General features: G+C 31.5%; 1 protein-coding gene across 6 annotated transcripts in view; it reads right to left on the bottom strand.

The window, feature by feature from the left end:
• LOC105148133 (DENN domain-containing protein 1A) overlaps positions 1 to 13399 on the bottom strand; it is a 59430-nt gene extending 46031 nt beyond the window's left edge. For 2 of the 6 annotated variants that reach the window (XR_015546491.1, XM_087410679.1), the window contains exons 1-7: positions 13136 to 13396; positions 13046 to 13070; positions 11087 to 11242; positions 10861 to 10998; positions 10652 to 10787; positions 10479 to 10532; positions 6631 to 6888 (exon numbers count right to left, since the gene is read on the bottom strand). Coding sequence is in view for 5 of the 6 variants with exons in the window: in XM_087410679.1 (XP_087266805.1) it covers positions 6631 to 6888; positions 10479 to 10532; positions 10652 to 10787; positions 10861 to 10998; positions 11087 to 11242; positions 13046 to 13070; positions 13136 to 13370 (1002 nt within the window). In the remaining variant the exon portion in view is untranslated. The other 4 variants (XM_087410674.1, XM_087410668.1, XM_011059647.2 and 1 more) reach the window with 4 other exon arrangements.
• Between the last annotated feature and the right edge of the window lie 12606 nt (positions 13400 to 26005).

Genomic DNA, 26005 nt, shown 5'->3' with positions numbered 1-26005 from the left:
AGAGTATCCCTGTGTGGTGTGAGCTCATGCCGCAAGAATCTAATGAAATTGATACGTCTAGCGTAAAGCATCGAGGCCTGTGTGAAGCCGTTATCGCGCTCGATTAGAGCTTATCGTCACGATTTTGTCGGCAGATGTAAATGCAAGTCGAAGACTTATTCAATATACTTGTTATCTTTGCTATTGTTAATTCGGGTGTTATTGTCCCTGCTCGCTCTTCCAAATGATCCGCTATCCTCGACGAACCGCCCCTCTACCATTTCCGAGGCTGAACTACCAGTTGAGAGCTCGTCGACATTCACAGCTCGTTAGATTACATAAAGAAAATATCGCGTAATTTCGAGAAACAGTGGCACGCTCGCTCGTGCCTGGCGCCCAACTATTGTTCTGCGATTGTGTTCTGCGATTCCGCTCCTTAAGGCCGCGCGAAGACGCATTCCTGTCGCGTTTCGTCTAACGTCACCCGTCATCCGATTGCAAAATCTTAGCTGTGAATACGCGACGAAGTTGCGCCACGCTCGTGAGTGCAGTTGCAACACATTTTTGTTTAATCGATTCATTTTTATTTCTCAACATAGTCTCCTCTCAGCTCGATACACTTCATCCAACGATTCTCCAACTTTTTCAAACCGTCCGAATAATATGATTTGTCTAATCCTTCAAAATAAGCCTCTGTTTCGGCGATGAGCTGCTCTCTGGTGATGAATCTCTTTCCTCTGAACCATTTCTTCAGATTTGGAAACAGGAAATAGTCGCAGGGGGTTAAATCTGGCGAATATGCTGGATGGGGAAGCAATTCGTAGCGAAATTCGTTGAATTTGGTCATCGGGCACGTGTGAACCCGTGCATCTTGATGGAAGAGCACTTTTTTCTTCTCCAAATGGGGACATTTTTTCTTTAAAATGTTGTTGAAACGTTCCAATAAGACTGCGTAGTAATCGCCATTGATCATTTGCTTCGACGGAATAATCGATATGAATTACACCGCATGCATCCCAAAAAACTGTGACCATCACCTTTCCGGCCGACTTCACGGTCTTCGCCTTCTTCGGAGCTGGTTCACTCGGTGAAGTCCATTGTTTGACTGTTCTTTCATCGGGTATAAAGTAATGGATTCATGTCCATAATAATGAATCGATGAAATTCATCTGGATTACGTTGAAACATCTCCACAAACATTGTCTTGAAATCGTCACACGGTCGCGCTTATGGTCCACAGTGAGCAAACGCGCTACCTATCTTGCCGATTTTTTCATACCCAATTGTTCGTGCAAAATTGAAATCACTGTGCCATGTGATATGCCTGTGGCCTCAACAAGCTCGCGCACTTTCACTCGTCGATCAGTCAAAACAATATCGTGGACTTTATCGATGATTTCTGGCGTAGCAGCCTCAATTGGACGTCCCGAACGAAGTGCATCACATGTGGATGTACGACCACATTTAAATTCATTCACTCAATTGCATACAGTCGCAAACGCTGGTGCAGATGTGCTATGAACATTATCTAACTCGGCTGTGATTTCTTTCAGTGTTAAATTTCTTTCATATATAGATGTTTGATCACTGCACGAAACTCGTTTTTTCCATTTTGCAAAAAATATAAAGGTTGTTCGCTTTAATCATCTACAAAAATAAAACCATGAATTCCGATAAAGCGATGAATTCCGCTCAAAATTTGACAGTAATCAGCTGAAAGATGCTACTTGTCAAAAAGTAATGTGAGTGTCAAAAAGTAGTGCGAGTGCCCTCTGACAGATTTTCTAAGAATTTATTGATTTGCCCTCATAGCATAACCTAGATCCAGATAGCACGGAGGTGAATAGAAGTTCATAGAGAATTAAAAAGAAGACGTACAGAATTAGGAAAATGAATATCTGAAGAATTTTTGAAGAATTGACTACAATTAGTTCATCTTGAAGTGTTCTTCAAAAATTCATTACAATGAACACTTCGCGACTTACTACTTTGAATCCCCGGTGAAAATTTTTCTCAGAATTTTTCATATAATTTTTCAGAATTTCTATAAAATTTTTTAGAATTTCTATATAATTTTATAACTTTCTCACATTTTTTATACGAATTGGAACAGTTCTCAGAAAATCTACATTTTTTCTTCAGAATTTTTCATATATGTTAATTATGAAATATTGTAAGATTTCTAAGATTTTTTGTAAGTATAATTTCTGATGAAATGTTATAAAATCTATAAAATTTTAAAATATTTTTTTTTAATTATGGGGTGAGAAATTTCAGAATATTTCAGAATTCATTTGTATGAAAAATTCCGAGAGAAAATGTAAACTTTCCGTATATTTCTGAGTATTTTTGAAAAATGTTCTAATTCGTGTAAAAATTATGAAAAAAATTTTCACCAGGAATTCACCTGAGAATTCATGAGAAATTGCAAGTGCGATGGATCATAAACATGGCCAGACATGATTGTCGTGCAGCCACGTGCAGAATAATATTTATAAAAATAATATAATTATAACAATTTCTTCGAACAAGTATTTTTCGAAGCAAGTATAAAATTGTCGGGCTTCGCCATATATGAGAAATTCACACTTTATCGAATGGTAAGTGTATAGTAATAATTGGATTGGATTTTGGATTATATATTTGGTAATATTGCTTTTATACCTTCAAAAAAATGCATGCGGTAAGATTTTTTATTTGTTATCACATTCAAAATATTAATGTTATATAGTTAATTGAGGGTTGTTCGCATGCTCCAATATGTTCCTACAATAGCTCTTTATAGTCACTCCAACTCGAGGTTGATATGATAGGTGTATTTCAGATTATACGAAAACGAATCGGAGTTCATAGAAAATTCATTTTAAAGAAGACATACAGAATTAGAAAAATGAATATCTAAAGAATTAACCACAATTAGTTCATCTTGAAGTATTCCTCAGAAATTCATTATAATGAATACTTCGCGATTTAGTACTTTGAATACTCTGAGAATTCATGAGGAATTACAAATATACGCATACGCGATCGATAAGTTATAAACATAGTCAAACACGAAGCTCTCTACCGAGTGTGTATCGGAACGGACATGTTTCGTCTCGGCTTGGTGTTGCATCATCCTTAATTTTTATCAAGCTGATGAGCTTTTTTGTTTTCTTATTTTTGGACTTGTTATCTGCATTTTGAAACTAATTTATGGCCAAATCGTGGCCGAGCTGGCTGCGAGATCAATAACATAGTCCATGCATATGAAGCATGTAACGCAAACAAAGAGATTTTGAGATTTAGATCCAATTTCACAACTCATGGTTAAAACTTTTAACCGAGGTTTAACTTATTCATTATCTCTTTCCAATTCTAGAATTGGAAGAGATAAGAAATAAATTTCGGTTAAGAGTTAACCGTGAGTTGTAAAATTGGGCCTTACCGGAATATTTTATAACCCTATATGCCTATTCTAAGCACTTCTTCATAAGAATTCATAAGATATATCTGTTGATATATCTTGGATGGAACACTATATGAATGCTTTAAGAAGTTTTCAGAAATTCGAAACATGATGCATGAAAATTTTTAAAGTATTCTTATTGTGTTTTTGTATGAATTCCTAAGGAATTACATTCAGGAAAGAAGAAAACTTGAAGAATGCTTTGCGAATTCACTGTGTATCTGGGATAGAGCATGCAACGCAAATAAATTTTGTGGGAAATTTTACTGGATATTTTATAAATTATATGTCTTCCAAGAACTTCTCCTTGAATTCATAAGATATAGCTGTTGATATAAAGGGAACACTTCTGCAGATATTCGTTTTTCTAATTCTGTATGTCTTCTTTAAAATGAATTCTCTATGAATTCCGATTCGCTTCCGTGCTGTCTAGGATACATCTACCATATCAACCATGAGTGCGTTGAAGTAACTATAAAGAGGGGAAAGTTTTGAGAAATTTTCAGAAATTCGGAACATAATGCATGAAATTTCTTGAAGTATTCATATTGTGTTCTTTGAATTCCTAAAAAATTTAGGAAAGGAGAAAACTTGAAGAATACTTTCCGAATTCACTGTGGTATCTGGGGACTTCTTTTTAACTTAAATTTATGAATTTTAACAATAAAATATTTGATTGTCTTGATTAACATTTCAATATAACTTCTTTAATGTAGAAAAAATATTCACTTTTTGTCAACAGTAAATTAATATTCATTTTTTAAGCATTTATATCATTGGAGAGGGGGAGGAGGGGGAAGGAAGCACTCTTTATCTGCAGAGCTCTGCTTTGTTACATTGATTCTAACTGGATTATTCAGTTGAGATACCAATTTAAAACTCTCTATCAAAATATTATTCTTAAAAATATAAATTATAAATTTAAGAAAAAAAATTTCCGATTTTTTAATCTCAGGGATGGTGCTTTCTTTAATGAAAAAGATTTTCTTTATTGTAGTGTTTTAAAAAGCTCTTAAGCTCTCTAAACTAAGAGAATGAAAAATAGGAGAAATGTTGCTCTGACCTTGACAACGTTACCAAAAGTTAAACCAATGGTACAACCAATGGTAAAAAAACTTCTGTCTGAAACATTTTTCAATGTATTTTTCGAGAAATTAGCCTAATTATGATCGCTTTGTTACATCTTGTATATATATATATATATATATATATATACATATACATATATACATATACACATACGTATAAAATATAGGGTTAGTCTATATAAAATTATGTAGATAATTACCTAGATATATTGAGTCATCTAAAAAGTATACTTTGTCACTAAATATATGACTATCAACACACATCTATCTAGATTATTCTAAATAGTCTATTGTGAAACTTTATCTTATTTTTATTCAGATAATTATTAGGTGTTGGAATTAATTCGTAGCGTTTTACAAGTGATGGGAAATACTTTCATTAATGTATTTTTTAATGCTCATGTGAAATAAATAACATTCTTTCATTAAAAACGCTACGAATTAATTCCAACACCTAATAGAAAATATATATTATCTTTATTTTTATCTTAGATAAAAATATTATCTTCTTTCAAATTATCTTAATGTAAAATTTAGTACTCCTCTCCCAGTACAGAGGATTTTAGAACATCTTTTTTATAAACTAAATGTTTATGTTTAAGGATGATAGATCTGTACTGTCCACGATTTGTAATTCTAAACATTAAATTTCATGTATGTCAGCGCTAATTTTACCTATCATTTTAAAAAGGTACTGTTAATATTGAAGTATTTTAATATTAAAAATTTAAATCCAAAGAATTAGATTTCTACTTTTTATTCACATATCAAATAGATTTTCTTCAATTATACAGGGTGTCCTGAATTTAAATGGCCAAATTTCGGAAACATGTAAAGAATCGATAAATTAAGAAAAAAAGTTTTTTAGAGTTACTCGTTTTTTTGTTTAATTTTGAGAAAATAGCAAAAAAAGATAAAACGTAGTTTTAATTTTTATATTTATTTATTATTTATTTATTCACGATGTTACTTGCTTAAGAGGAAACATCACTATGACGGATTAAAAAAATCGATTTTTTTTTGCATTTTTATAATGCTTAGAGTCTTAAAAATGTCCTTAAAATATTATGTTGAAATTCGTAACGGTACTATAGTAAATATATGATGGAATGCACATCAGCTGCATAAACTAATCGGTTATAAAACTTTAAACTCGTTTTTCTCGAAACCAAACCGTTTTCGTAATTGAGCTCACATATCTCGGCCAATTTTTATTCGAATGACTTGAATTTTAGACAGAATGTTTACAACAAAATTGTCTTCAGTTAAGCGTACGAATTTTTTAATTGGATTACTAGTTTTCGAAAAATAATAAAAAAAAGTAACGATTTTTTTCGCAAAATCGCGACCTCTTTTTTTTTAAACAGCGCCATTTTGTCTAAAATTTTTTATTAAAAAATTAGTATGCTTAACTGAAATTACACTTATATACATTTTAAAATAAAAAAAAACTTTTTTATTTTAGAGCTCCCGTTCAGACGCAGCACGAGCGCCTATGTTTTTTTAGACGAGACATCAATGAGCACTAAGGCTAGAAATATTAATATTATTTAATGAATTTTTTGTAATAACTTCGTAAATGTATATACTTTGAATATATAAAGACAATAATTCACACAAGTTATTAGTTTTCACAAAAAAAAATTTATAAAAATAGCCTTTTTTCAGCCGTCATAGTGATGTTCCCCCTTAATGCAGATATTGTTCAAAATGTTGGCCTCTTGTAGCAATGCATGCATTGTATCTTGTATGGATAGCTCGTATTGCAATCAAACACTGATTTAGTTAACATAATGACTCGCCGATCCAGCACTCTCCTGTCTGGAAATCGGCGCTCATGTTCTCGCACTGCCTCTGAAGTATTATCGCTAAAATCGTATACGAAAACAATAATATTTCGCTTTGAAAATAATAATATTTCGAAAATTATATTTTATTATTTTTTGTGATTTTTTTTCTAAAACAAAACAAAATCGAGGATATCTCTAAAGGATTTTTTTCTTAGTTTATCAATTCCCTAAACACTCCTAAAGTTGGCCATTTAAATTTGAGAAACCTTGTATATAAATATATATACATATACATAGATAGATAGATAGATAAATAGATAGATACCTGAAGCGTTAGGGTAGGTACTCCAATTAAGAATGGCATAGGCGCTAATAAATAATCTATTAATGATAACGGCAGAACAGGGATGTATATATGTTGCCAAATCATTGGATAAATTAAAGCGTTGCATGCTTGTACACATGCACTCAACCTCGATAGACGTTTCGAAATGAAAATAATACGGCGTTCGTATAACATAGATGCGAATATCATCATCATATTATGCGAATCTACAGCACTATAATATTCAGTCAAGTTTCTCTGAAACAGTAAAATTATTATAATATAATACTATTTAGATATTTGACAATAATTTTATGTTTTAGATAAATTTCTTTTTCTAATACATATATTCTCAATTATTTTCAAATATATAGTGTTCCATTTTGAATAACAGATGAATAGTTTAAAATATAAGCCCGATAGGCAAAAATGTTCCAACAAAAGTTGTATGATCTTAATTTCTTAAAAAATTGATTTTATTGTTATTTGTCTCTCTAAAGAGACAAAAAAATAATAAAATCAATTTTAGAAAAAAATTTTTTTTAATGAAATTATATGATTTTTTATATAATCTGAACCTTTTTTTACATAATACATATCCTTCTAGTTATATATTCTGCATATAAATATTAACGTAAGGTTATTAAAAAAATCAATAATTTATGAAATATTTTATTCAAACATACTTTGACATAAAAAATAAACTATCGTGTAAACAGTTAATTTTTAAATAATTTTAGTGTTGTTAATTTTCCGGGAAATTTAAATCGTCGGGAAAGAACCCGGAACTAGGAAAAAACGTTAATTTTTTAATGTAAGTAATTATAAAAACATCAAGTGTCATTACTGAATTTTTTACTTTTAAAATTCAGCATAAAAAACAAAGTATATTAAGAGGATCCTAAAGCCATTTGTATTATCGTCTGTAACTAAATCGTAATTTTTGTATAAAAGTTATCTTTTCCCTCTTTTACAGATTCGAAAATTCTTTTCTAGGATTAAAGTATACGCATTAATATGCGTCTGTGAGGTGGTGTTTATGCCGAGAACGACAAAAAATTTTTCTTAAGATTTCAATTCGAAATTTTTTGTTCTCAGTATAAACTCCACCTCACAGACATGTATCACAGATGCGTATACTTTAATCTTAGAAAAGGATTTTCGAATCTGTAAAAATAGATAGATCTGTAGATAGTTGAGATAGTTGATACGTGTGACAACTGAGTATCGCCATATGTAAAGAAAATGCGGGTCATGCGCGTTAAGGTGATTTGTTCAAATATGGCAAAAAAACAAAATATTTTTAAAATTTATATAGAACTAATTTAATAAAATTAATAAGTCTGTATAAAGTTTAGGAAAGTTTGGGGGATCGATTTACTTGGTCGATTTATTGTAATTATTGAGTGTAATCGTTAAGAAAATTAAATTTTCCACTCGATTTTCCACTCTTTAATATTGCGCTTATGGCAGCCGAGATGAGTTTGTACATCTATACATCGAAAGCTAATAATGTACAAGACAAATCGATTCCAAAATTTTTTTCTATCTGGTTAATTGTATGCCGCAAAGGTAATGCTCTCGACCGTATGGTATTAAAATATGATCGAATAAAAAAATATAATTTGGCTGTTTTTCGACGCTTTATATTCGAGCTTAGACATGACGTAGACATGGCAACATTCTTCGAATGTTAGCGGTTTTGTATAGATTATAACATCGTATAATTTCTTTCAAATAGTATGTAATAGAATATTTTAAACTGGATATTATAACAAATATTTATCTTCTAACTTAGCAAATCGCGGGACCGCGGATCGAAAGTAAACATGCAACGTTGCCACATTTAAAACTCAGCTTCTCTACGCTGATGAAATTAGTGTTTCTGTATTTATTATTATTTTAATTTTATTGAATTCAATTATTAAAAAGAGTGCAATAGAATTTTAAAAAGTCAAGTTTTAAATTTTGTGCTACACTATTTCTGATATAATCAATCTTTTTAAAGATGTCAGCTTGACTAATATAGAACCACCTTAAACTAATTATTTCATTTCAATATTTACTTCAGACAAGATAATCCCTATATTGTAGAATCTACACTAACGTAGATTCTACAATATAGAGATTATCTACTAATGTAGAAATACTAATGTATGAATCTCTACTAATGTAGATATAATGTAAATTATAAATTATAAGCACTTACAATGCTTTTCGTAACATCAAATAAAGCAATTCCCCATTACGGGTTCTTTCCCTCAAAGCGCGGGAAGAAATGTTTTTCGTTTCCGTTCTTTTCTGGGTTTTTTCTCTTCCATGCAACATTAATCTTAATACCTTTATATACAAAATAGATGAATCAGTTAGTGTAAAGAGAAAATATATAGTTCCTGTTATTTAATATCACAACTATGCGAGTCAATGATAGACTTAAATATGTTTCTAAATTAAAGCATCACTATATAAAATCTAAAAATAATAAAGTATTTTATAATAATAATTTTATTATAACTAAAAATAATGAAGTATTTTATATACTTACAATAAATCATAATAAAATAAATTTATTATAATTAATTTAAAAAAAAAAAAGGAAAATTATCCGTAATATAGTAAATAAGAGAAATTAGATCGTGACAACGTCGCATTTTTACAGACGAATATAGGTACAAATTATCTGTCAAGATATATATTTACATGAAAGAAAAAAAATGTCCGCACAATTGCGTTATAAAGGAAAATATACCAAAAGTACAATTTCAGCAAAAAAAAAAAGTGTAAAGCGGCTCTCGCGAAGAAACGACAAGAATACGAGAGATAATCTCCTTGTCGATTCTTCAAAGTGCGACATTGCCATATCTAATAGACGCCCTCAGTTCTCGAAAAAAGGTATAAAATCAAAATTTTTTAATGACTCACAACTTTAATATCATGCAATAAATATTTACGATATTGTTACACGAGTTTCCTCACAAATTTAATTATTTGAAAATTGTTTTTCATTAACTTTTTTTGAATGTGATTTCGAGGCTAAATTCGTAACGCATCACAGCAAAAATAACTGTAATGGTAGATAAAAATCTGCAATGTTTGATCGATTATGTATCAGAAACGGAATGATAATTCGAGTTCATTTTTTACATGCATATATATTAATATTTAAATTACTTGAGATGAAAATTTCAAGACATTCTTGAATAATGCATATTTGGGATATAACTGTCTTAAAAAAAAATATAATCATATATTGTAATTGCACTATAATAAACTAATATGTTAAAAACTATTGATCTTTTGATAATTTTATTATACTCTTACAAAGATAATTAAAGGACTGATATTACTCCGGTGTAAATAAAATTATATAAAATATATTATGTTAAATAATATTATAAAATTAATATTAAATACTATTATAAAATTACTTAATACTATTATTATAAAATTAATAGTAATATATACAATAATTAATAATATTATATATCCTATTTTTTAAAATAATCTTTATATGTGCGATAAAAAATCGTTTCTTTTTCCGAAAATTTATTTTATCATCATTAGTCTTTCTCAGATCCAAAAACTTTTATCAGAATCATTTTTGCTCAATTCAGCGTGCACGCGCGCGCGCGTGTATGTGTGTGTGTGTGTGTGTGTGTGTGTGTGTGTGTGTGTGTGTGTGTGTGTGTGTGCGCGCGTGCGCGCATATGTGTGCGCATGTGCATGCAAGTGAGCGATGAATGAGTGAGCGAGTAAAAGAGTTAGTGAGCGAGTATTCACGCTTGTGTGTATGTAATTGGACAAATAAAACATATTCCGCATCTAAACTGTTAATTATTATTACTTACATTTTCAGGAATACTAGGTAATTGAAACTGTTTTGGGCTTTGACAAATAAAATTCTGAAAGAAATTTTAAAAAGTATTAAAACAATGTATTCAGCAGATAACATTAAATTTCTTATTAAACACACTTAACAGTTTAGTAAATTATGACATGATAGAGTTTAATAATTACTTACCGCTGTAGAATTTGGTAAAGGAATAGATATGGAGTTTCCAGGTATTGGAACCCCACAAGTATATATAATTTCAAGAAATTTCCAGGGATCTTCTCCACTAGCACTACTGGTTAAGGATGCAATATGATTCAAAAGTCTACAATGAAAAATTTAATATTTTGATCTATTTTGAACACACGTGAGCATTTAAATAATATATTTTGACTAACTTGTAAAATGTTTCGTGCCATGGAAGGGCGCTTAAGACTACTAAAGCTGTTTCTGTTTTGGGATCATGACGGCAGAATCCAAAAGTCCATTTTGAATCTATGCTAGTGAGCACAAATGAAAAATGTTGTACTAATAAACTAAAACAGAAAATTATAACAAAGAAATATAATAGAACAAAGACAAAAGATTATAGTTTATATTGTATGATAATCAATGTTAACATACTTTTCAAATTCACAAGGATATGCAAATTTAGGAACAGATTTCAGTATTTCTTCATCTGAAAAGGAATTGGGATATTTTTGGAGAATCCAAGCTGGCTTCTCCCTTATTGGCGCAGCTACTTCACAGAAACATTCAAAAAGTTGTTTGACATTTTCTCTGAAAATTTCATTAAAAAAACATCAATGTTTATATGATTTAAATGAAATATAGTTTGCAAGTTATGAAAGTATTGTAAAATTTTAAAAGTAATTATGTTTAAAATTTTATAAATAATAATCATACATAATTGTATTACAATATTCATAAAATATATTTTTAATATTTTTTGTATTGAATTCTATTTTTTCTTATATTTTATCTTTTCAAACATACAGCAAATTTTACAAGAATATAAAGATATAAAATAGATTTTGTTGAACAAGCAGAATCTTTTTTATTGCAAAACCATCTGATTGCAATATAAAAATAATTGCTCTAGAAATCCATTATGTACCTTGAAATGAGATAAAAGTTACAAAAATGAGTGAATTTACAATATTTATAATTTCATTGAGAACTCCCATCTTAATGTTTCCTAGGAATCATATTATCCTTATTTAATATTTGGGAAACAACAAAAATAAAATAATACCTGATGGCACTCAGATGAGAATGAATACAGCCATTAGTTCATCTAAATTTACTTACTTTTGAAATTTTTATCTCATTTCAAGATATGTAATTATGTTCTTGATCACATCTCACTCAAAAGAATTCATTAGTGAGGATCTACAATGAATCAATAGTAGGTAGTTAGGAGTTGAGACCAACTACTGATTCACCAATTTAGACCACAATCCTAATTCATCAATTGAGTCCTTCAGACTCGTTTTTGACTCATCAACTACAGATTAAAGATTCATTATAGACTCGGCTTTACATCAGAATCTATGATTCTATATACGAAGGAAAAATATATTATATTTAGATGCAGCCTGATTTATGCCAAAGTTATAACATCCAATGTTTATTACTGATATTAAGGTCCTGCGCACAATGGAGGAAATATTAGGAATAGAAATAAATATTAAGATTTCAACCTACCAGAAACCACATATTCTGATGTAACTGATTCGACAGGTTGAAATCTTAATATTTATTTCTGTTCCTAATATTTGTTTTATTGAGCGCAGATCCTAAATGCTGTGTAAATTCTATTTTACAATGAAGTTATTACATTGATCTAGTTACTCAAAGCTATTTGCTGATGCTATAATAAGTCGGTAATTGATAGTCTTAAATCCTAGTCCAAATTTACAATGAATCAATGACTATGTTCAACAAAACACAATAGTTTTACATCTTTATTGTTTGCCAATGTTAAACAAAGATGATATAATCACTGTCTCTTGTTAGAAGGCATACACAGAGCCGGTTGTTCCATCTTTTGGTAAATTTTACCTGTTGGGTAAGCAAAATTACTCAATCACATGTGTGGATTACCAGATTTATCTCAGATAAAATTTATCAAAAGGTGGAACAACCGGCCCATAGTCACCTATTTAAGTTAAGACTGATTAAAAATTAAGATTTCCGACTACCGACTCATTGTAGAATTAGTTTTAAGTTACTATAGCGACGTAAAAAGAACGTGTAAACGGCCACGATGTTATAATATTTACATAAATCAGGCCGCGTAAATGTAATCTAAAAATTCACTTTGCTCGTTGAATCATTTACATGCTTTCGTTCAGCTTGGTGGAAACACGATAAACCTAAGAGTATAAACGTGACTCACTTAAATAGGATTATAACAACATTACTATGAATCTAAGCACAAAGATGATCGTAACTGAGTCGTGAAATGTCATAGTTCATTGATCAAAACATTGTTCACTTACGACTTACGACTACGATTCACATTTCATAATTCAGTTAAATCGAAGTTAAGAAACCGTGTAAATGTAATAATAAACTTGCCTTAATCTAGATCCCATGATAATAACTTGAAAAAAAAAGGTAATTATTCAATTTAGCAAATACAATCACAAAAATTAATAAAAAACATACAAATCGACGCGTTTTTCATGAAACAAACAAATCTGGCTAAAAAAAGTGTCGCTCTGCCCCGCGAAACAGGAATTAACAGTAGAAGTTTGCCACTATTGAGGTTACGAAACCAGTCATATCGACATAATACAATCCTTCCACTATGAAACTGCGCAACATTGGGGTCACATGTGTATATACACAGAATTGCCAACTTGTTGAGAGTAGAGATCACGAAGCAAAGGTGCCTTTTCATGCCGACGTTCAATGCTCATTTTCGGCATTAAACTAAGTCACGTGATAGAAATTGACCATAGAATATAGAGAATATAAAATCGAATTAGGCTTTGAAAAGTGTGGTCAAAATCGGGTTTCTGAATTGGTATTGGTGCTGCTCAGTAGGCGACGTTCGAATCGCAAAGTTCCTCTTATATACACTTACGCACCATAACCGAACACTTAACCTAAGAATAGAGACGTTAAGCCCAAGACACGATGCGAGGCAATAGCTGTAGCGATAGACATAGCGATAACAATAGGAATAGAGGAATCCAACACACGGGAATCCATATGTCAATGCACAGAATAGCGATAGCGACAGCGATAGTATAAATTTTCGACGAGTTGTTGGAATTCTGTGTCTATCGCCTTATAGCCTACCAATCAGCGTTCAGATTTTTCATTCTGTTTATGACTGCGGTTCATTTGGCGCTTCAAACGTTACAAAGCATTTATAACATCGATTAGCTGATCCATTTGACGCTCTGGAACGTTCCCAGTAGTTCTCATTACGTCATTCATACATCATCACTTTCACTCCCACTTCCGCTCCAGCTGTCTCATCTCGGGGTATGTTCAGATTCCTCACCGGGTGATCGTTGGGTGATTGGGTGAGTGGGAGGAGCCTAGCAAAAAGCACCTAAACGGTTGGGGAATCTGAATGCACTCTAAAAATTCGGTGACAAACTTTTAATTGATCTTGTACGAATCCATACAGCACAGAAGATTGAAGCAATATTGCTGCAATGTTGCAATATTGCAGATTGTAATGTAACATTGCAGAGATATTACAGAAATGTAAATTAACAATGCCTGAAGATGTCAGTAATATGCATGTAATATTCCAAAAACATTACAAAACTGTAATTCTTTAATTGTTACTATAATAATATAAAAATAATATAATTTTTTATAATTTTTTATGTAGTGTAGTCTTTTAGTTTAACAGTCGTTTTTATGATATAATAATTAATTATATAATCCATTTTCATATTTTAAATTAAAAAATTTATTAATCTATTATTTGACGGCCATTTGACGGCTATTAGCTAAATTTTATATTTATTTTGAATATGAAATCAAAAAATTGTATAATATCGAGTTTGGATACAATCAACGCATTATTATCGGATAAGACGATAAGCAATTAAGCTGCTGAACATGATTTATCAAAATATTAATTATGTGATCGATGATGTATTTATGCCTAATGTGTACGCAGGAGTAAACCAGCGCCCGAACTCTATTGATAAATTTCATATCATCATTTTTTAATCGATTTCAATTGGAGTGACTTCGAATTGAAAAGAATCACTGCAATTAACTTAATTCATGATTAACTTATCAAGCGACTATATTATTATGTTAATGTAGATAATATTTGTAGTTGATAATATTTGCTCGGGGTACACACATACATGCCTTATCCTTGGGAATAAAATTATCCTTCAGAATTAATACTACATTTATTGAAATGTTTTATTATAAAATGGTTTTATTATAAAAAATTGCTTTTGAAAAGCATATATCACTAGAAATACGATTTGTAGAAAAATTGAAGTTAGTGAGATATATGTACAGAAAATAGTTTTTATTGTAGAGTTTTCGTGAAAAATTTATTCAAATACATTACATTGCAATATTGCTGAAACGTTTCGTTGCAGTATTACAAAAAGCGGACATCTTAACATTGTTGGAATCTTGCAGCAATGATTCAGCAACGTTTCGCACCACCATGCAATATTGCAATATTTCAATGAAATTATTCTGCAATGTTTCTGCGATGTTTCTGCAATCTTTCTGTGCTGTATGGGAAATCGCTCTTACCTATATGATAAAAGTATGAAAGATTATAGAAATGCAAAACTAAAAGAAAATGCATGGAAAGAGATGGCTAAACTTTTAAATGTTACAAGTAATTTTGAACTAAAAATTAATATACTTATAAATTTGAAACAAAAAAGACTACATAAGCAATGCAAGGTATTCATTGCTAGAAATCTTTTCAAATAAAAAATATAACGATTCAAATGTTTATTATTAAATTAACTAAAAATATTAAACATTATATACCTAAGTAGAAAAACAATAATGAACAAATGTTTCGATCCCTATCGGGTCATTTGCAATGTTGTTACAATAATTTTTTAAATTAACTATAATATTAAAGCTAACCATACATAGAAATATTGCAGCAACATTGCAAAAATATTGCAAAATATTGCTGCAATATTTCAGTAACATTGCAGCAATGTAAAAATGTCCGTTTTAAAAATATTAACACGTAATGTTGCAGCAATATTATAACATAATATATATGCAATATTAGGTTTTGCGCACAATGGAGGAATATTTGCAGAATTATTGTAATAATGCAGCAACATTGCTGTAATATTATAACGTTACTGCAATATTTATTATAAGATTTTGTACTATATAAATATAAAAAATTAGAAATAGGAGTTAAATGTAACATGCAATGAATAAAATATGACTTCATTATTAATTATGTCTTTATATTTTATAGATGTGTTCCGATATATACTGCCAGTATTGAAAATCTACAGCATACGTAACGTAAACTATAAATTTTCAGTACTGGCTATGCATATCGAAACACGGCCTATACGTCTTAAGTAGATATACTAAACTAGGCGGGTTCTAACCCAGGGGCTAGAGGGGAATGCGGGGTGCGGGGAAGTACTTGAAGGCGCGAGGGATACCTAACACGGGGGAAAGAGGGGGAAAGGTCTAGGCTCCTACACAATAGGGCTCTTTTTTTTGTTATCAAAATTAGACCATGTTTTTCTTTAAAAATGCATTGATAATAAAGGTTTGAATTTGACCATGACATATTTATCTTTTCTTTAAAAATGTATCGATAATAAAGGCTTGCATGTTAGAGAAAGATAGAGCGCGCGTGTTATGAGTGAAGAAAGGATGGAAGAATTAATAGTGTACAAGTTTCTTTTGTATGATACAGTTTTTTCAATTTTTATGGTTTTTCCTGGCGCGTCGAGGCAAAGGATGGGAAGTAAAAGACAATACACATGAAATAAGGCTAACAAAAAATCTTTTATTTATATCTTATTACACCGGTTTTCATACTTATAAAAAACTAAAGCTAATAATTCACAATCAATGAGCTGCTGTCCATTGAAGATGTCGCTATCACATATAATGTTCTCAGATGCGATGTTGGAGAATCGCGTATACTTGGTATCTTCCGTATCGATGAGTCGAGCTAATCGTTCGAACGTTACATCGATACACCCGTTAAAGTCAAACATACGGCGTAGCGTCGTTTCGGTCATCATAATGCGTACGGATGAAGAATCGAGACGTACGACCGTAGCATAGTTCAACATGAAAACACTGACGGTTAGCGGTCCAACGCTTATAAAATTATCCTTGTATTCGTTTCGAAACAGCTTGTAAATATTTCCTCGCTGCTCGTAGAGGCTCTTCCACGTTTCGAGAGACAGCGATAGTTCGTGTCCGCGATGATCTCCAAGGGCGATCTCCACGTAACTCGGTGGGCCAACGTTGATTCCAATTTCCAAAAATTTGTAGCCCGTATTCGTCAGATCGTAACGTCTGCTCAATAAACGCACCGCAGATGCTCCGTACTGTGTACATACATAATGTTAAAAAACGTTTCTTTTGTGTATAGAACGTTGAAACTTACATGTTATATTCCTTCTTCACATCGTACGATGCACTGCTCTCTTTAGCGTACATTTTTTCAGCCGTTCGTACAAGCGGGTATCGTAAAACTGATTGCATCCGTATAAATGGTAATACTTCTGGAATCGATGAGAGAAGACAGGTCCTCCCCCCTCTTTCCAAGAATTTCGAACATGTTGCGACACGTTTTATCAAGTCTTTCTACGTATTTTCTTTGTCACGAATTTATACATACGTTTATACATACGTTTATACACACGTACATATGTACATACGTTTATACATACGTTTATACATACGTGCATACGTTTATACATACGTTTATACACGCATACATACGTTTATACATACGTTTATACAGGGTTGGCCATATTCGACGGAAAGATCTGGCAAACACTGTAACTTTTGACAGAGATGTTAGATCGAGTAACGACATTTCCCATGATTGAAAAAAAGACATCTTTCCGTCGAATATGGCCAACCCTGTACATACGTTTATACATACGTTTCTACATACGTACATACCTTTATACATACGTTTATACATACGTACATACGAACATACGTACATACATACGTACATACGTACATACGTTTATACATACGTTTACACATACGTACATACGTTTATACATACGTACATACGTTTATACGTATGTTTATACATACGTTTACACATACGTACATACGTTTATACATACGTACATACGTTTATACATACGTTTATACATACGTTTACACATACGTACATACGTTTATACATACGTACATACGTTTATACATACGTTTATACATACGTTTATACATACGTTTATAAATACGTTTATACATACGTACATACGTTTATACATACGTTTATACACACGTACATACCTACATACGTACATACGTACATACATACGTACATACGTACATACGTTTTGTACATACGTTTATACATACGTACATACGTACATACGTTTATACATACGTACATACGTTTATACATACGTTTATACATACATACATACATACATACGTTTATACATACGTTTATACGCACATACGTACGTTTATACATACGTTTATACATACGTTTATACATTACAAAGGAAGGGAAAAGAAATATATAATAAATATGTTAACGTATTTTTATTTAAAAAATTCTTTTGCAACCACCAGTTATATATTTTCAATACATTTTGTAACGCGCAATTCTTAACATGTTGTCCACATCGTATAATATTAGTAACATCTAGATTAGATAAAGATTCCATGTGTTCTGTCGTAAACTGCATCCAGGGTCTCAATGTACATGCGTTCTCGCTCATCATCCAGAAGCAAGTTCCGCAGCCACGTTCGTTTCTCGCGTCCCTTGACATACACGACAGCATCAATAAATTTTAATTTCATCAATTAAGTAAAAAAAATCCTATATTCGATCAAAGCTGATCTTATTCCCTAAATATTTCGGTTTGAATTTATATACATACGTACATAGACAATTCTATAAGCCACGCAATAAAGTCCTTTTCAATCTTGAAACGCAATCATGGATGGAACTACAGTGGTATTATAAAATTATGTATTACAATTTTGTGTTCATACATGTTCCCTTAAAAAAACGATATTCATTAGTTGTTGATCACGATTCATTAGTTGTTGATCAAACGGATGTTCACTTATTTATAATCATTGGCGACAAGTATTGCTGAAGTCGGCACGCTTGATTTATGCGAAACTGCAAAATTGTGTTTCTACGTATCCAACAGAGTAATCTTACCGTAAAACATGTTGAGATTCATCGATTTTCCGTAGAAAAAAATTTTTATATTACACTTATGCAAAATCGTATCTAACGTGGTCACAACTGCCGTACATTGACGTTTCACCGAGAAGAATTTATGCACTTTCATCTGTTAAACTTAAATTATCAACCGAAAAATGCTTTACTATTATATCGTGTACCCACTAACACATGTTGATAGTATTAGTGAACTATAATCAAAACATTTATGACAATTATCAAACAGATATTAAATCATCGTCGAACGTCTATCGAATCACTGTCAAAAACATCTTTCGAATTAATGTCAAACATCTATCGAACCGTTATCGAATGTCTATCACACCACTTTTAATCCTAACTATACACACTGAGTTCCCAGAAACCTCAACTTCAATTTCTAAATCGAGATCTTTTCATATTTCTTTTCTTTTTCTTTGAACCAACAGTCGTCGAACGATACCGCCATGTATCGTGTTCAACGAATAGAACCATATCAACGTCGACAAGATGTCCGAAATTGACCCGAGTATGATTAAAACATCGCGTCACGCGTATGTAAAACGTATGCACGTACGTACATACTACACATAGCGTACATTCTTCATTTTAAGAACTTACAAAATTAGCAGAAATATGACAGTGGTCTGTCAGATTGACGTAACCTTTGGTGTATTTTTTAACATTACAGTTTAAAGTTAAATAACTGACACACTAATATCAATGGAGCAATTTATTACAAACGTCTGGATTTTAATCGAGTCACTTTCAATGCAAATTTCCTTTCACAAAGATTTGTGAATTAATTTTCACGCTCCGGACCTTGTACAGATTTTCTTTATTATTAGGTATTTATATTTTCTCAGCTATATATTTTAGTATTTTTATTATTATTATTAAATCCTCACTTCTAACAAGTTATGCTTTAATAACGTTTATTATTTCCAAATCTGTGCAGTTCTGAATATTTTTGTTAAATCATACAGTGTCATCTTAAAATATATTAGATATCATATTAGATTTATTATTGTACATAAATGCTGCTTTATTATGTATATTTTATATTATTAATATTTTAACTGTTTTATACGATTTTAGACATTTTGCTCATTGGGTAACTAAAAAAGATATTGAAAAAATTGCAAAATGGTAGAGGACTCAGTTTTTTATAGAAATAACACTATATGATTAATAGGGCGTTATTTCAGTTTTATAACCTATATATGTACATATACATACATATATACATATATAGGGTGTTCTGAAATTCGAATCAAAGTATTATATAGCAAGAAAGATCTCGAAAAATTAAGTTAAAAAGTTATTTGTAAATTTTTATTTTAAGCAGAAATTTTTGAAATATGAGGATTCAAATATAACGAGTTACAGCCTATATTTAGATGATCACTTGAATTAGTGAGTGCGTTGAAATATACGCTTACTTACTCTATAATACATATTACCGCATATGCAACTCATCGGCAGGTAGCCCTCTAAGCATAGTCTGTAATTAACCATATTTAAACCTTTATTGTTACAAAAATTACTATTAAAAATAAATAATTACAAGTAACTTTCTCGTCACGCGTAGACGAGATACAGATTACTAAAGCCATCTATTGGAAAATAATGGATTTCTTTTTACTACACCTAATATTATGATATTAATTATTTATTATTTTAATATAATAGATAAATAATATTGTATGTGCATGTAACCGTATAAAAATTAATTTAATGTACATACAGTTATACAGGGTGTCGCGAATCAGAATATGTAGGCTGCTGGAAAAGTTTCTGCAATCTAATACTTCCAGTAGCGCCAATGTTCTGCTACTATCACATTCGTAAAATTAGACGTTTTAAACTTATAATTCAGTTGACACTTTGTACCCAAGCCAACTAGTTTTGTTTGCATAGTATTTTAAAAGAAGTTACTTTTGTGAGAAAATGGAAATTTCGCGTAAAAATTTTCGGGCAATGATTTTTTATAAATGTAATCTAACTCCGAAACAATGGCATCGATCGACTTCATTTGGCTTTTGGGGATGAAGCACCATCCAAGGACTGTTTAAAATTGGTTTGCCGAATTTCAGCGTGAACCTTTCTTTGTAACGAATTCCGTGAAGGTCGTCTATCCACGTCTGTTGTTGCCACTAATGTTGATGCTGTGCGTGAAATGATTGAGCGAGACCGGCATATAACATACCGCGAGATTCAGGCATTCTTAAGCATTGACATGAGCAATACATACGATTTTGCATGATCACTTGCATGAGTGTACGGAAACTTTGCAATCGTTGGATCCCACACAATTTGACCGAAGTTCAAAAACAGGCTCGTGTTAATTGGAGCAAAGAAATGCTCAAGAAATTCAACCGAGGTCGATCAAATTTGGTCTACAATATCGTTACTGGGGACGAAACATGGATCTATGGATTCGTATGAGCCCGAAAGTAAACAACAACTGTGGGTATTTCAAAATGAATCGAAACCAACCAAAGTTGTTTGTTCACGCAGTGCTGCCAAGCAAATGGTTGCTTGTTTCTTCAGTTATACCGGACATGTGGCAATCGTGACTTTAGAGGATCGAAGGACTGTAAATACAGATTAGTATAAAACAATTTGTTTGCCAGAAATCATAAATGAATTGCGTAGAACAAACCGAAATCATCACATCATCCTTCATCATGACAATGCCAACTGTCACACAGCACGTCAAACTGTTGATTTTTTATCCAGTAAAAATGTCGCATCGATGACTTATTGTCCGTATTCACCTTATTTATCACCTATGATTTCTTTTTGTTCCCAAACATTAAAAAGAAGATGCGTGGTGAGCGATTTGAGTCGCCAGTGCCTGAAGCAGCTGTTGAAACATTTTGTACACTGATTTCTGAGGTTACAGTCTCAGAGTGGAAAAAATGCTTTGAAAATTGGTTCGAGCGTATGCAAAAATGTCGATCTTAAAGACGAATACTACTAAAAACAATAAAGCCATTTACCGAATTTTACATGTTTTTTTTTCATATTGTTTGCAGAAACTTTGCCAGCAGCCTACGTACTACAGCAAGAAAGTTCTCGAAAGATTAAGTGAAAAAGTTACTTGTAATTATTTATTTTTAATAGTAATTTTTGTAACAATAAAGGTTTAAATATGGTTAATTACAGACTATGCTTAGAGGGCTACCTGCCGATGAGTTGCATATGCGGTAATATGTATTATAGAGTAAGTAAGCGTATATTTCAACGCACTCACTAATTCAAGTGATCATCTAAATATAGGCTGTAACTCGTTATATTTGAATCCTCATATTTCAAAAATTTCTGCTTAAAATAAAAATTTACAAATAACTTTTTAACTTAATTTTTCGAGATCTTTCTTGCTATATAATACTTTGATTCGAATTTCAGAACACCCTATATATGTATATATGTATGTATATGTACATATATAGGTTATAAAACTGAAATAACGCCCTATTAATCATGTAGTGTTATTTCTATAAAAAACTGAGTCCTCTACCATTTTGCAATTTTTTCAATATCTTTTTTAGTTACCCAATGAGCAAAATGTCTAAAATCGTATAAAACAGTTAAAATATTAATAATATAAAATATACATAATAAAGCAGCATTTATGTACAATAATAAATCTAATATGATATCTAATATATTTTAAGATGACACTGTATGATTTAACAAAAATATTCAGAACTGCACAGATTTGGAAATAATAAACGTTATTAAAGCATAGCTTGTTAGAAGTGAGGATTTAATAATAATAATAAAAATACTAAAATATATAGCTGAGAAAATATAAATACCTAATAATAAAGAAAATCTGTACAAGGCCCGGAGCGTGAAAATTAATTCACAAATCTTTGTGAAAGGAAATTTGCATTGAAAGTGACTCGATTAAAATCCAGACGTTTGTAATAAATTGCTCCATTGATATTAGTGTGTCAGTTATTTAACTTTAAACTGTAATGTTAAAAAATACACCAAAGGTTACGTCAATCTGACAGACCACTGTCATATTTCTGCTAATTTTGTAAGTTCTTAAAATGAAGAATGTACGCTATGTGTAGTATGTACGTACGTGCATACGTTTTACATACGCGTGACGCGATGTTTTAATCATACTCGGGTCAATTTCGGACATCTTGTCGACGTTGATATGGTTCTATTCGTTGAACACGATACATGGCGGTACCGTTCGACGACTGTTGGTTCAAAGAAAAAGAAAAGAAATATGAAAAGATCTCGATTTAGAAATTGAAGTTGAGGTTTCTGGGAACTCAGTGTGTATAGTTAGGATTAAAAGTGGTGTGATAGACATTCGATAACGGTTCGATAGATGTTTGACATTAATTCGAAAGATGTTTTTGACAGTGATTCGATAGACGTTCGACGATGATTTAATATCTGTTTGATAATTGTCATAAATGTTTTGATTATAGTTCACTAATACTATCAACATGTGTTAGTGGGTACACGATATAATAGTAAAGCATTTTTCGGTTGATAATTTAAGTTTAACAGATGAAAGTGCATAAATTCTTCTCGGTGAAACGTCAATGTACGGCAGTTGTGACCACGTTAGATACGATTTTGCATAAGTGTAATATAAAAATTTTTTTCTACGGAAAATCGATGAATCTCAACATGTTTTACGGTAAGATTACTCTGTTGGATACGTAGAAACACAATTTTGCAGTTTCGCATAAATCAAGCGTGCCGACTTCAGCAATACTTGTCGCCAATGATTATAAATAAGTGAACATCCGTTTGATCAACAACTAATGAATCGTGATCAACAACTAATGAATATCGTTTTTTTAAGGGAACATGTATGAATACAAAATTGTAATACATAATTTTATAATACCACTGTAGTTCCATCCATGATTGCGTTTCAAGATTGAAAAGGACTTTATTGCGTGGCTTATAGAATTGTCTATGTACGTATGTATATAAATTCAAACCGAAATATTTAGGGAATAAGATCAGCTTTGATCGAATATAGGATTTTTTTTACTTAATTGATGAAATTAAAATTTATTGATGCTGTCGTGTATGTCAAGGGACGCGAGAAACGAACGTGGCTGCGGAACTTGCTTCTGGATGATGAGCGAGAACGCATGTACATTGAGACCCTGGATGCAGTTTACGACAGAACACATGGAATCTTTATCTAATCTAGATGTTACTAATATTATACGATGTGGACAACATGTTAAGAATTGCGCGTTACAAAATGTATTGAAAATATATAACTGGTGGTTGCAAAAGAATTTTTTAAATAAAAATACGTTAACATATTTATTATATATTTCTTTTCCCTTCCTTTGTAATGTATAAACGTATGTATAAACGTATGTATAAACGTACGTATGTGCGTATAAACGTATGTATAAACGTATGTATGTATGTATGTATGTATAAACGTATGTATAAACGTATGTACGTATGTATAAACGTATGTACGTATGTACGTATGTATAAACGTATGTACAAAACGTATGTACGTATGTACGTATGTATGTACGTATGTACGTATGTAGGTATGTACGTGTGTATAAACGTATGTATAAACGTATGTACGTATGTATAAACGTATTTATAAACGTATGTATAAACGTATGTATAAACGTATGTATAAACGTATGTATAAACGTATGTATAAACGTATGTACGTATGTATAAACGTATGTACGTATGTGTAAACGTATTTATAAACGTATGTACGTATGTACGTATGTATGTACGTATGTACAAAACGTATGTATAAACGTATGTATAAAGGTATGTACGTATGTATAAACGTATGTATAAACGTATGTACGTGTGTATAAACGTATGTATAAACGTATGTACGTATGTATAAACGTATTTATAAACGTATGTATAAACGTATGTATAAACGTATGTACGTATGTATAAACGTATGTACGTATGTATAAACGTATGTACGTATGTGTAAACGTATGTATAAACGTATGTATAAACGTATGTACGTATGTATAAACGTATGTACGTATGTGTAAACGTATGTATAAACATATGTATAAACGTATGTACGTATGTATAAACGTATGTACGTATGTGTAAACGTATGTATAAACGTATGTACGTATGTACGTATGTATGTACGTATGTTCGTATGTACGTATGTATAAACGTATGTATAAAGGTATGTACGTATGTAGAAACGTATGTATAAACGTATGTACAGGGTTGGCCATATTCGACGGAAAGATGTCTTTTTTTCAATCATGGGAAACGTCGTTACTCGATCTAACATCTCTGTCAAAAGTTACAGTGTTTGCCAGATCTTTCCGTCGAATATGGCCAACCCTGTATAAACGTATGTATAAACGTATGTATGCGTGTATAAACGTATGTATAAATGTATGCACGTATGTATAAACGTATGTATAAACGTATGTACATATGTACGTGTGTATAAACGTATGTATAAACGTATGTATAAATTCGTGACAAAGAAAATACGTAGAAAGACTTGATAAAGCGTGTCGCAACATGTTCGAAATTCTTGGAAAGAGGGGGGAGGACCTGTCTTCTCTCATCGATTCCAGAAGTATTACCATTTATACGGATGCAATCAGTTTTACGATCCCGCTTGTACGAACGGCTGAAAAAATGTACGCTAAAGAGAGCAGTGCATCGTACGATGTGAAGAAGGAATATAACATGTAAGTTTCAACGTTCTATACACAAAAGAAACGTTTTTTAACATTATGTATGTACACAGTACGGAGCATCTGCGGTGCGTTTACTGAGCAGACGTTACGATTTGACGAATACGGGCTACAAATTTTTGGAAATTGGAATCAACGTTGGCCCACCGAGTTACGTGGAGATCGCCCTTGGAGATCATCGCGGACACGAACTATCGCTGTCTCTCGAAACGTGGAAGAGCCTCTACGAGCAGCGAGGAAATATTTACAAGCTGTTTCGAAACGAATACAAGGATAATTTTATAAGCGTTGGACCGCTAACCGTCAGTGTTTTCATGTTGAACTATGCTACGGTCGTACGTCTCGATTCTTCATCCGTACGCATTATGATGACCGATACGACGCTATGCCGTATGTTTGACTTTAACGGGTGTATCGATGTAACGTTCGAACGTT

This window comes from Acromyrmex echinatior, chromosome 1 (assembly GCF_024713525.1).
Source record: "Acromyrmex echinatior isolate Ae372 chromosome 1, ASM2471352v2, whole genome shotgun sequence".
NCBI classification, from domain to species: Eukaryota; Metazoa; Arthropoda; class Insecta; order Hymenoptera; family Formicidae; genus Acromyrmex; species Acromyrmex echinatior.
Note: the sequence above shows the minus strand (reverse complement) of the source record. Positions and strands in the feature narration are given on the sequence as shown.